At 38.9% G+C, this 12,560-nt stretch overlaps 1 protein-coding gene and 1 long non-coding RNA gene across 4 annotated transcripts in view; one reads left to right on the forward strand and one right to left on the reverse strand.

Annotated features, from left to right (window-relative positions):
* Window positions 1-293: 293 nt before the first annotated feature.
* LOC121084799 lies at window positions 294-6,002 on the reverse strand. The gene is made up of 5 exons (XR_005826871.1): window positions 5,834-6,002; window positions 4,808-4,851; window positions 3,157-3,213; window positions 1,806-2,044; window positions 294-688 (listed from the first exon to the last, which is right to left on the reverse strand). It is a non-coding gene; the product is annotated as an uncharacterized LOC121084799 (long non-coding RNA).
* A 140-nt stretch (window positions 6,003-6,142) lies between these two features.
* TMX3 (thioredoxin related transmembrane protein 3) overlaps window positions 6,143-12,560 on the forward strand; it is a 29,487-nt gene continuing 23,069 nt past the window's right edge. For 2 of the 3 annotated variants that reach the window (XM_040586727.1, XM_040586728.1), the window contains exons 1-4: window positions 6,143-6,262; window positions 6,501-6,555; window positions 10,900-10,939; window positions 11,864-11,987. In XM_040586727.1, the coding sequence (XP_040442661.1) occupies window positions 6,217-6,262; window positions 6,501-6,555; window positions 10,900-10,939; window positions 11,864-11,987 (265 nt within the window). In that variant the 5' untranslated portion in view covers window positions 6,143-6,216. Of the gene's footprint in view, window positions 6,263-6,496; window positions 6,556-10,899; window positions 10,940-11,863; window positions 11,988-12,560 lie in introns of those variants that run through there. The other variant, XM_040586726.1, reaches the window with a different exon arrangement.

Genomic DNA, 12,560 nt, shown 5'->3' on the forward strand with positions numbered 1-12,560 from the left:
ATGGAGGTTATGGTCACTTATAACATCCCTTAAGAACTGAATCTTCCCCAACACCTTTCATCTTCAAGAGTCTGACCCTTCAACAGTAATGAAGGGGGTGCAGGTAGATGGTGATTATCAGGTGTGAAAATGGAGCCTCCCATGAAGGTAAAGGCTGGAAGCTGGTTACAGAGGATGGCTCCTGCTCTGCCTCCAGATTTGCAACTTTTTGACAGACATGCAAATGTCGTTCACTTATATGACACTGTCTAATCAGGTAGTCATTAAGATAACGCAGAAAAGCTATGTAACATTGTTTATTGGCAAGCAACCATTGCTTTAGTAACAATATTATGTCAGATACTGATGTAACTGAAAAGTCTGAAATGGGAAAGATATAATGGGAAAGATAAGTCTACTTACTAGTGCTAAGGAACAATTCTGTATTTTTTTTGTAAACTGATAAAACCTGATGGGAAAGTGTATTCTACTTTAACTTTACATCTGACGTGGGTTCAGAGCATATGAGATCTGTAAGTCATCCACTCCATACCATTGGGAGCCATACCCTTAAGTGAATGACAATAATGGAAACTGGCCCTCAGATCCTGGATTCTGCACAGTTCCATCAAGTTAAAGAAGAACTTCTTGTCAAACGAGTTGATGTAAATTCCAAAAGCATTACTTCTTTGGCTGCAACCATCTTTCTCTGTTAAAAAAAAAACATGCAAGTACAGGCATTTAGTTTTCTAGCTAGGTCTAGAAATCATCAAGATGTACAAGTAATCTCTGTTTTAATTATTCTGAATCAGGTCCTTAAGAATTCACTAATAACTTTTGTCTGTGTGCCATTTTGACTTTTTGCCTATTTACTGACTCAGATTCCAAGGTTCCTATTTGCCAGGTAGCATCTGATGCACACCAAGCATATTTTTAAATGTAACTTCCCACACTATTGCTAATGTATTTTGACTTAAATTACACCACCAGCTATGTTAACCAATATTAATTTAAAGCATATTTTCTTATGTTTTATTGTCCTTTCCTCCTATATGCTGAATATTTTGCTAGAAAATGATGTAGATAAGTTGGGGACAACATACTGTTGAATAACTTTTTACATTTCCTCTGGGTCTCCCAAGAATACAATGAATCTGTTCAGGTTCCTATAGCCAGATGGACAAGTTTTCTGGCAATCAGAAAATTGAAGTGTAATAAATCTAAATAGAAATCTTGATAGGACAGCTCCCTAGAGTTTCATACATTTCTTTTGCATTAATTATTCTCTCTTGAGTTTCAAACTACATCCAATCAGTGTTGTAACATAGAGAAAATCACTGCACTAAGCATAACAGTAATTCAAGTGTGAAAACCACTCCTCAACTGAAGTGCAATTGCAAGCATTGCAAAAAATCACTTCAAAGTGTCTGTAAACTTTTCTTTTTTTTTTTTTTAAAAAGACTGCATTAACTAGCTCTTAAAGACTGTCAAATGACATTGTGGGCACAGATCTGATAACTGCCAAATGAAAAAAACACCACCAACAACAAAAAATCCCCCAAACAATAAGAACACAGAAAGATTATTTCCAATAAAAATAACTGCAATGCCAATTTTGTTTCACCAAGGTAAAAGCTGTAAAACCACATTCTAAATTTGGATAAGAATATTCCTATATTACTTGTATTTCTTGAAGTGAATCATGGTCATCTTAGCTGCACAAATTCAGTTTCACTCCTACCCCGAGTAAAATATAGATACTTAGCATTTAAAACTTATTTTGCAGCACATGCCTATGTGGAAAGAGTGGATGGGCATTTTTTTACCTAAAAGCTAAGTGTAGCTGCTGGTTAATAAGGCCATGGCTGCATGATGGCGCCTGTCCACCTGCTTGTGGCCATGCCAAGCCGCATTACAAGGAGGTCATGAATCTGCTGGAGCTGCACAAACAGGTCCCTGCTGCATGTGGGTGTCAAGAGGTGCTGTGGCAGGATGGCTGCAGGGATGGAAACTCGCAGAAGCTGCTGTCACATCACAGGCATTGCTCCAGGATCTGCCCGACAGTCTGGGCATGGTGTGAGAGGAGAGCTAATGTTAGTATCCCATGTAATTACGTATTATGCTGTGTAATTACCTGTAATTGCCTATTATTTATAAAATGCCGTACTTATGGAGTATTATTAAAACTTTTCTATGGTAGCATAGTCCTGTTCTTGTCAGTGTTTCTAGTGTAGAAATCACATTCTTTATGTATTAACACATCAATCTGGACATTAAACTGGCTCTGACATAACTTTTTGGTCATAATTTCAATCTCTTAAAATGGACAAATCAGAAACAAAACGTATGAATTTAATGCCGAAGACATGAAAACCTAAGACTGAATATTCTAACATTACATTTTTGAAGAAATATATTTTTACTTCACTTTGCTTATATGCCCAAATTTCTCCTCCATATAGCTCTGATAGGGAGGTTGCAAGAAAAATACCTATGATCAGCCATGAGAATCGATATTCAGTATATACTCGATAATATGTAAATTCTCAATTTAATTTTCAGATTATGTAGTACCAAAATATAGGAGGTTCTACAGTGATATATTATAAATGTTAAAACAAACTGTAAAGTAAACCCAGACAAAAAAGGAAAATGTTATTTTTGTAATACACCCAAGGACCACCAGGTGCCTCTGTAATAAAAGGAATGTAAAAATGTAATGTTTCAAACAAAAATTCAATCTCCAACCCACCAAAAAAATTCCCAACAACCAAACCCAAAAAACAACCCAACCCCTAAGGATCAGTTGAAGCTGTTATAAAAACTAACATTATGTGGAAAGGTGAAATGTTAATATAAGATCAGCCAAATTCTGCTGCCAGTGTCAACAGTATTAATGCCATCACAATTAAGTTTTCAATTCAGATTCTACTTCATCTTGCACCTTGCAAAAACTGCATTCTCATGCAAAACATTTAAAAACTCCCCAAAGAGTACCAGATAACATGCAATCATCTGTTTTTCTAATTAGACATCAAATTATTCCGCTACAAGTTTATCGCTACTTTGAATTTAGCTATGATTAATGGCAACCGTATTACCAGTTTAGTTAATTTTATGAAACAGACTTAGGCTGTATCTATAGGAAGGTACTGACACACTTAAAGTGGTACAAACCCAGAATCACAAATGCAGTCACAATAGGGAGATACTACCTAACAGTACAGCTTATTCCTGTAATGGAAGAGAAATAAACAGCACTAACATTAACTGTTTATAGCAGCATAATTTTGCACATTAGCTATTACAAAATTCAATATTTAATGATACAGTTACTTATATTCTTGCTTGTAATACCACCTGTATTACATATGAAGACACAAGAAGAGTGGACAATGTGTATAAACAAACTGAAAATCTTGCAACAGCAAGAAAGCTCTGAAAAGCAGCCTTCAGCAGGCCACAAGGTGAAGCTTGTATCTTGTCTTTGTTGAATCTCCCCATCTACCAGTTTCAAAAAAAGAACTATGTAGGACAGCAGGACCATTAAATCTTCCTAACATTATGGTCTGGGAGGAGCCTTTGAAATCTTGTATGTGAACTTGTCTGTTTCATTTCCAATGTTTCATTGATTGCTGACCTTCCTAGAATTCCTACCTTTTCCTGCTGTATCTCCCAGGATTTCAGCAATATTCTCTGTGCTTTTGGCTTCTTATCTTTCTCTGACTTTTTTTTTTTTATATACCTCCTGCTCAGTTCATTTACTAGTCATCCCTCTTCTTCTTAAATTATCTTTCTTACACTAAACTAGTTTTTATTTTTTTAAAACAATCTATTTAATATAATAAAACAATATTTTATTAAACTATCTATTAATAGTAATTTATTAATCACATATTTTGTTTCAAATTAAGATTCATAGTAGAAATAATATAAACACAAAAAGCCTTGAGATTTCTCTAGACCTCATCTATCATTATCCTATTTCTTTTGCATGCCACATGCCTTTCCCAAAACATTTTTCCTACTTCAATTTCAAATATTGTTCAAGAACAGTGTATAGGTTTGCAGAAGACAACCGGCTCACAAAGCGCAAAAGTTAGAACAATTGTATTCAATTATCTGCAGAGAAAATAAACCTCAAAGCTGACAAATACAACTTAAGGGATGTGCAAATAGCTTTATTCAAATCTATACAAAACTATACAAAATATTCCTTTCACTTTAAAAGTTATTAAAAGCCAACCATAAACTACCTGAGTAAGAGAACAGGATCACACTGATTTAGCATTTACTTGTCTGTTCCCATTTTCTCCGGTATGGATTTTCCACTAAAGGATTGATGGAGTAAATTGTTTTCATTGTCTCAGTCTAGACAGCAGCCAGATTAGGATCAAAACAGATGCCAGTTCTCATTATTTGGTCAGGCATACAGACACCAAGTAGTAAGTATGGTACACAGAAAGTGAAATGCTGTGGAAAAGAAATTCTCTGTATTCAGTGAATAGTTTTCCTAGTTTATCCAATACAGATATTAGCAACCTGGTAGTTCTCCTGTTGATGGGGGCAGGGGGAGGAGGGAAAGAAAATTCAAAGAATCTTATCAAGACATGTAAAGCTGCATAATCTTTCACTCAAAGGCAGGTAAGAAAGAGATTTCTACCACAGGCTAGAGTCAGGTACTTTTGAATTCTAACATGAGCTGTGGCATACACTGTCATGTCTTGACCTGTATCTCAGCCAATAAATCTATGGTATGGTAGTTGGCTTTTCCAAAGGGCTGGACAATTCTGGGGATCATTTGATGAATCCAACATGCTATACTCACAAAGCATTAAGTGAAGGGGAGGTCCTTACCAGGCCGGGTACAGCCTAGTGAGGAAGGTGAAATCCAGTTATTTTTTATTGCTAGAGAAGTATCTACATATGTGTAGGTACAAGCACACATGCACACACACAGAAAGCAGCCCAACAGTGAGGCAACTGCAATGTTTGCTCCTTGTACACCCTATCATTAGAAAAAGAGACTTGGACTCTTAAGTCAAAGGAACTGAACTGTCACTGGAAAGAATTTATCCTTCTCGAGCAAACACCTCAAACATTTGCATGTAAAGCTGAGAAAAGTAACTCCAGTGTAGGGGAGAAAGGCGTGTGTAAGAACTTACACTGAAGTAGTCAAAACTGAAAAGGAGCCAATCCCAGAATCACAGAATGGTTGAGGCTGGAAGGGTCCTCTGGAGGTCATCTGCTCCAACCTCCCTGTTCGAGCAGATTCACCTAGAGCTGGCTGTTCAGGGCCATGTCCAGGTGGCTTGTGAGTATCTCCAAGGTGGGAGACTGGTGGGGCAGTGCTGGGTCAACGGCACAGAGAAAAAGTGCTTCCTGATGTTCAGAGGGAACCTCCTGTTTCAGTTTGTGCCCGTTGCCTCTTGTCGCCATCACTGGGCACCACTGGAAAGAGCCTGGCTCAGTCCTCTTTGCACCCTCCCTTCAGGTACTTACACAGATTAGTAACATTCCCCTTGAGCCTTCCCTTCTCCAGACTTAATAGTCCCAGACCTGTCTGGGACTCTTTTAAGAAGTCTCTCAGCTAGATTATTTACCCTTCTAGGACCTACAGATCTGTATTGAAAGAAAGACAAGCTAGCTGAAAACAGGAAAGATTGTAAGAGGTTTTAAGGAATGATAAAGAGAATGATACAGACATTATGCAGCAGGGAGCAAGCCTGTATTTTCCTAAACGTGCATAAGGAGAGTTGCTGACATAGCAGTATAAGTGGTATGGGATGAGCTCTACCCATGGAAGACAGCTGGCAGCATGACAGGTGGTACGCGCTTTTCTCCTGAAACTCACTTTCCAAGGAATCAGAGCATTGATTTCAGTGAATGAGAGAGGCTGGTGGGCCCCAGCTCTGGAAACCACTCGGGAGATGACAACGGCCACACACGCCGAGACCGTCACTGCGTCAGGGCGCCACAACCGCCCCCTCCCCGCCTCCGAGGGCGCGTTTCGGCGGCGAGGAGACCCGGGCGCTGGCGGGGGCGCACCGTCCCGCGGCCGGGCCGTGGCTGCCGTTACTCCCCTCCGGCAGAGCCACCGCGCCCTCCTTCCCCCGCCCACCCCCGCCGGCCCGCGCAACGCTGCCCACGGCCGCCGCCTCCGCGCCTGCGCAGTGCCCAAGGGTCCCGCTGCCGCACGCCGCTTCCCCTTCCGGCCGTGCCGCGGCTTCTGTCAACATGGCAGCGCCGGGCGGGCGGTGGAGGTGGCTCCTCGGGGCGGCAGGTAACTGCTGGGCGGCCGCCCTCGAAGGCGGGAGGAGGGCTGGGGGAAGCGGTGGGCAGCGCTGCGGCGGCCGGGGCCGGGTGGGAGGTGCGGGGCGGCGGGAGGCCTGGGGGGGAGCGCTGGGGGCGTGAGGGGAGGGGGGAAGGGCGCGCTGGCGGTGAGCCTGTCCGCTGGAGTGGGTGAGCACCCGCGGCTGGGCCTGGAGATCACTCACGGTGCGCTTTTCCTTACCTCGCAGTGGTTGCACACGTGTTGGCATCAGGTGCGGGGTTTGTGGAGGATCTAGACGAGGCGTAAGTACTAGGCTGCCTTGCCTTTTTGCTTAAATATCGTTTATCTTTTTTGCGGGGGGTGACCCCAGACGGACAGCTTTGTGCAGAGTGTGGTTGTCAGGAGAGCCACCCTGAAAAAGTTTGTCTTTTTTCTTAGCAGGAATGGCAGAAGGATTGTGCCCTGGATAAAGTAGGTGCAGTTAATGATGCTGAGGAAGACTTTTAATTTTGCAGGTTTTTTAAAGCTGTTATTACAGATGCTGTTGCCAAAAAACCTTCTGGGGCCTCCTTGTTCTTTCTTTTCGGTAGAGCAAATATATTGGTGAATTGGTGGCTGCCCCAAGTTAAAGCTGCTTGCGTTTAACCAAATTCTTCGTTAGAGTTTGCTGCTTACCTGCTGCAGGGAGTTGGGAGAAGGAATATAAGTGCATTCATGCATGACTATAAACAGTAGATGGAAGGAGGCCTGCAGGACTAGTTCATGGTTGCTTGAGGTGCCAATTACATTCCAGTGTAAAAGTGTGCTTTTACAAAAGGTTAAACCCTGAGACCGTGGAGGTGTTGAAATGGGTAGTCCTGCCCCTTAACTTGGTTATGTAGTGTTACTGTTCGGGTACTGCGTTTCTTTAGCAGCTTGATGGCTACATAATTGCTGTTCCCAGTAAAAAATAACTTTCCAAAAATGAATTTATTTATTTATTGCCAGAACAGTAGGTTGATCTAAAGTGCTACAAAGTTGCATGATTATTAGAATTGAAATAGAAGATACAGAAAATACTAGCTGGTAGGAGAGGAGAAGGTGGCATTAGATGGCACTTCATGATAAAGTTAAGACTGTCAAAAGTGATGTTTTCATGAGGTTTTGATCCTTAATAAATTGCATCATAGAGCTAAACAGTCAGAAAACCATTAAGTTTTTTGCCATATTGCTCATTCAGCTACAGCAGATAATTGCAAGATCAAATGAGGTGCAGTAGAATTACGGGGTTGGGAATAGGAATGTATGGATGGGGGGTACTGAAGACACATCAGATACATCAGCATCTCTGAGTGGTCTTTTAAGTGTTGTGAAAAAAGCAACTGAAGTACAGGAACTGCTTTGACTTGATTTTTTTAAAGCTTGGTTTTGGAAAAAAGCCTCATATTTTCAAAGACTAAAGGTAAAGAGGCTAAGTGAATAAAATAGCATGTATCTGTGCTCCAGCATTGTGTTCCCATATCATGTTTTCACAGGTGTAAATTTAAATGTAGTTGCTCTTTTGGAGTGAAGAAGCATAATTTTGTAGTCACATATTTTTTTATGAAATAGCTGATAAAAGAAAATTGTATTTTATAACACTTGGGTTTTTCAGTTACAAACTACACAGATGTCTGTATTTGCAATTGGGAGTAAGAATTAAATAGTGAGTTGTTCAGGACAGGTTTGGTTGTGGGGTTTTTTTTCCTTCTTAGACAACTGGCAAATAGTATAAAAGGTCAGGAAAACAATTTTTTAAAAAATTGGAGTGATAACTGGTGAAAGTTTCAAGTTTTCCATTTTATAGATACCTAAATAATGAGCTTTTGCTGTTGCTGAAAACTTTGGGGTTTATTTGAGTTTTGGTAGTTGCAAACAATGCCTGCTAGCACAAGGTGCAGGTCCTTTTCCCAAGCTTACAATTTATAGGAAAACAAATATCAGGTGAGAACTAACAGAGGTGCAAGTTACTCAGCATCACCCAGCAGGGTTGTGGAAGGGATGCAAAAGAGGAGCTATAGTTCCTGTCAGCTTATGCTGATCTAATTGCTGTCTGCCTCGCAAGATGAGTACTGATCTGGTATTTGCAGGCTTGTTCCAGTATGATAACAAAGGAGACTGAAAAGGGAAATATTTTTCTGTCTGTGAGGATGCATTGCAGGATCAGAAGCATCAGAAACAGTGCAGGGGGGGTGAGAAGAGACAGGAAGGAACAGAAACAGCAGCTTGGTTGGTTTAAGGCCCTTGTAGTTGTGGTCTTGGTCTTCAGTCTTGCTTCATGCTTGTTTCTTTTAGCTATTAGTGAAGAAGTGGGGTGCATGGATTAAACGGAGGTTGAGCCAACATTTGGTCATGTAGTGCCAGATGTTGGGAAGGTGTATGTATTTGAGACAAATAATTTTGGTTCAGGGATGTGCAACATCTGTCATCTTTCCACCAGTATGATTATGCCTGTGTCAGCTGACAAGGGAGAGGATTGTACATAACAGTTAAAAAAGGCACTGAAATTTTATGCTTGGAAATGTATTTATAGGGCTTAGAAACAGCACCTTCAGAAAATTCTTAAATACCCATTTCCATTTTTGTTCAACAGTATGTTGAACTTTCAAAATACTGTCTAATAATTTATTGATTGATATTACCACAACTAGAATGAGTTTAGATAGTTGGTTTTTGTCACAATTCAGATTATAGTTTCTGTGGAAGCTGATTAAATAAGTGCTTGTAAATGAGTGGTATAACTTGAAATTCATTATAGTAAAAGCTACAGTATTTTTTATAATATCTTCGGCCAAAGTTATTAATTTGCATTGGAATGTCTGCTTCCAGATGTTTCTTTTCATTCCCCCTTTTCCTTGCTGTCTGCTGGTTTTGTAAGATTTCAGTCTACCTTTCTCAGTGCTTTAACGCTCTTTGCAATCTCCCATAAAAATGATACTGTGGCAGGGGGACGAGAAGGTCTCATTGCAAATCTTTTTACAAACAAACACTAAATCATAGCACGGGCCAGGATCTGACAATTCATTAGCTGCTTTCTGCCTCTTGCATCATAACCAATTATGTGACATTGGTTTTGGAAGTTAGCTGGAGCATCGTTAGAGTTCTCAAGAGATGCTAGGCTCTAACTAGTTTTTCCAGTAGTTCTGTAGCACTTAGGGTGGTGAAGTAAATTTTTAGCGAGGTGGTCAGCTAGGCAATTTTGTGACTTAAAAATGCAGCTTTCCTGTAACAGTTCTGTGTTAGTTGCTGCAAATACCTTTTTCTGCTGTACAAGCTTTGCAACCTTGGTATGCCATCAATAAAATAAAAAAGGCTCGAATCTACCAGTGAAAAGCTGCAATTCTAAGTTTCAAACACTCGGTGCTGTAATTAGGTTATATTCATGATTTCTGAATTATTTCTTTCAAACAGTAGGCCAGCATCAGCATTAGTATTTCTTCAGGATCATTATGGTCCATTACAAATGATTTAATTTTAAATAAAGTATAATAAATGTTCTCTGATTCTGTTTACTGCCTATGAGCTATTTATAGGCATGCAGCATATTGGGAATTGATGACTTGGGCTATAGCTTCTATTAATTGGATCTTGAAGTGTAGATCATACACTTATTGTGTCATTATATATATATATTCATTTCCTTTCACAGTAAGTGTTACAGTAAGAATGTTGTATACCGTATTTTACAGCATGTGACATTACTACCAGTTCTAGTTACTTTTACAAAGCCCATCTTACAAAAAACAAACCTTACATTAAAATTCTGGTTATGTAATTCTCAACATAGAAATAAAATAATACAATAATTTCTATGATCTTGTAGTGACAACAGTTCAGTGAAATGTGTAAGCAACACTTCAAGAGGTACCAAGGAACTTTGATTTATCATGTTGTATTTTGTTTAAGAGGGTTTAACATTTAGTGACAGATTTAGGATTAATAAAGCTAGTCAGTTCATGAAGATGTCATTAGCCCAAGTGTTTGGTACTACTTGTGTATCTCTGTTATTGATAAAAACTTGAACATTTTTATTCCATTAAGTTGGTTTCTTGTGCACACCTTTGATAAAAATATAAACTGACATACCTATAGCAGAATGTTGAAGGAGGTTGAACTAAAATTGCTTTGCATGTTAAGATTAAAGATCATTTGTTTAGTCTACACTCAGTAAACCTAAGATTAACAGCGTAAACCCATGCTGAGTCTCTATTAGTTGATATATAAAAATGCAACATGTTCTAAACAGTCAACAACAGTATTTAATATAACTAGAACAGCTGCAAAATATTACATACCCTAATCAAATATCTTTTGTGTGTTTTGGTGTTTTCAGATTCCTTACTGTTTTCCTGGGTGGGTTTTGTGTTGTTTGTTTGGTTTTTTTTCTTGTCTTGGCAAATAGTTAGAGAAACCTAATGAATGCAACTGTGTAGGTAGTATCACATGCAGGGACAAACTTAATACTGAAAAATAACTATTTCCTCTTTATTCCCGTCCAAAAAGAAAGAAACAAAACAGAAATCTTGTATCTGTAGTTTTATACCAACTTAATTGTAGGCTTTGTCTGTTTCACACACTTATTTATTTTCTGGTATATCATATATTGATTTAATTTTTTCCCTTCCTAGGTTTAAAGAAAACCGTAAAGATGATATTTGGCTCGTGGATGTGAGTATATGAGAAAAATTGGAAACCTCTTAGTGGAAATCAAAACAAACTGTATAATGCTGTACTCTGTAGTGAGGTTGCTTCTTTGTTTGGAAGATCATTTGTACATGGTGCAGAAAAAATACATAATGGTAATTCTTCTGACAGGATGGATAAGCAATCTGTCTATTGTTCAGGATGAACCAGGAATTAGATGGAGTACTGCATGCTGACAGCCTTCGTTCTGTATTTTATAGTCCTTAAAAAAGAAAAGCAGATTACCTGTCACTTACAGTCAGGAGGTGATAACCGCTGTTCAGAATTTTTATAGTTCTGTTCTCTAGTTGTACCAATTAATTTGTGTTCTAATATTTAGCACTCTGAAGCGTGAGAGGCTCCTTTTACTTCAAATACGATAGAAAAGTAAAAAAAGCCTCTCACACTTGAGGCGGTGGTCCTTATTTCAGAGGCAAAGAGTTATTAGATTGAGCTTGTTTGGGAATGAGATGAAATTTTTTTTAGCTAACCTAAATATGAACTGTAATTATCAAATTGTGTAGTTCAGGTTTGTGGGTTTTGAGTCATGAAAACTATATGTGCTGATTCAGAATTGATCGGTAATGTATAGGAAAACAAAATCCAGCTTTGTCAAGTTGTGACCTGATCTTGTTATACCAAAACATTGATATCTTCGATAATAATTTCACTGAGGTGTTGCACCAAGACGTAGGCAGAAAGATGAAATGAAGTCTTTCAGCTCTGACTGACCCTGAGAAAATGGGATCAATTTTACAGTGTGCTTGTATAAAAATAGTTGCTGGAAAATAAGACTTGCTATTTATTTGGGACTTAATCGTAGAATCAACTTCTCTTATTATTTCTCTTCATTAACTTCTCTCTCTCCTCCTTTTATTTATTATTAAATCAAATGTATTTGCTTCTCAGTTTTATGCACCTTGGTGTGGCCACTGCAAGAAACTGGAGCCTGTGTGGAATGAAGTGGGTATAGAAATGAAAAACATGGGCTCTCCAGTAAAAGTTGGGAAGATGGATGCAACTTCCTTTTCTAGTAAGTATGATTTGGTTAGGGGTAACTTCATGACATACACTGTTTTGAAACTGTTCTTCATTTCTTAAAGTCATTCTTCTGTATCATAGCAAATGTATGCAAACAGTCATTGCAGAACAATTTCCTGATCTTTTTATTTCTAAAAGTGACAACATGCTGTAGTATGTGGGTTTTATCACGCTTGTTTCTGCTTGTGTAGGGAATTCGTCCTGACAAATGGAAGGTAAAAGATTTTTTCAAAGATCTGCTATTGATAAGCTTCTCGGAGTACCATTATACAAGCATCTTTGTGGTGTTTGTCTCTTGACAATATCTGATTTTAGTGTTTGTATTGCTGTTGGAGTGTCCTTGAGCTCTTGCTGTTACTCTCTTCAGTTATCAGTCCTTAAGATGTTAGACCAAAAGCCTGCTGAAGTCGCTGAAGTCGTTACATCAGTGTTGAGCCAATTTCTCCCCATGTTTCTCTGTAAATGTCTTGAATCAATTTCAGATATCTTAATGCTTGCTTTTTTGATGATGCCTTACATATGTGCTGACCTTTTCAGAGAAAACCCAAAACTTTAGGTATTCAGA

Source organism: Falco naumanni, chromosome 3 (assembly GCF_017639655.2).
Source record: "Falco naumanni isolate bFalNau1 chromosome 3, bFalNau1.pat, whole genome shotgun sequence".
Lineage (NCBI taxonomy): Eukaryota > Metazoa > Chordata > Aves > Falconiformes > Falconidae > Falco > Falco naumanni.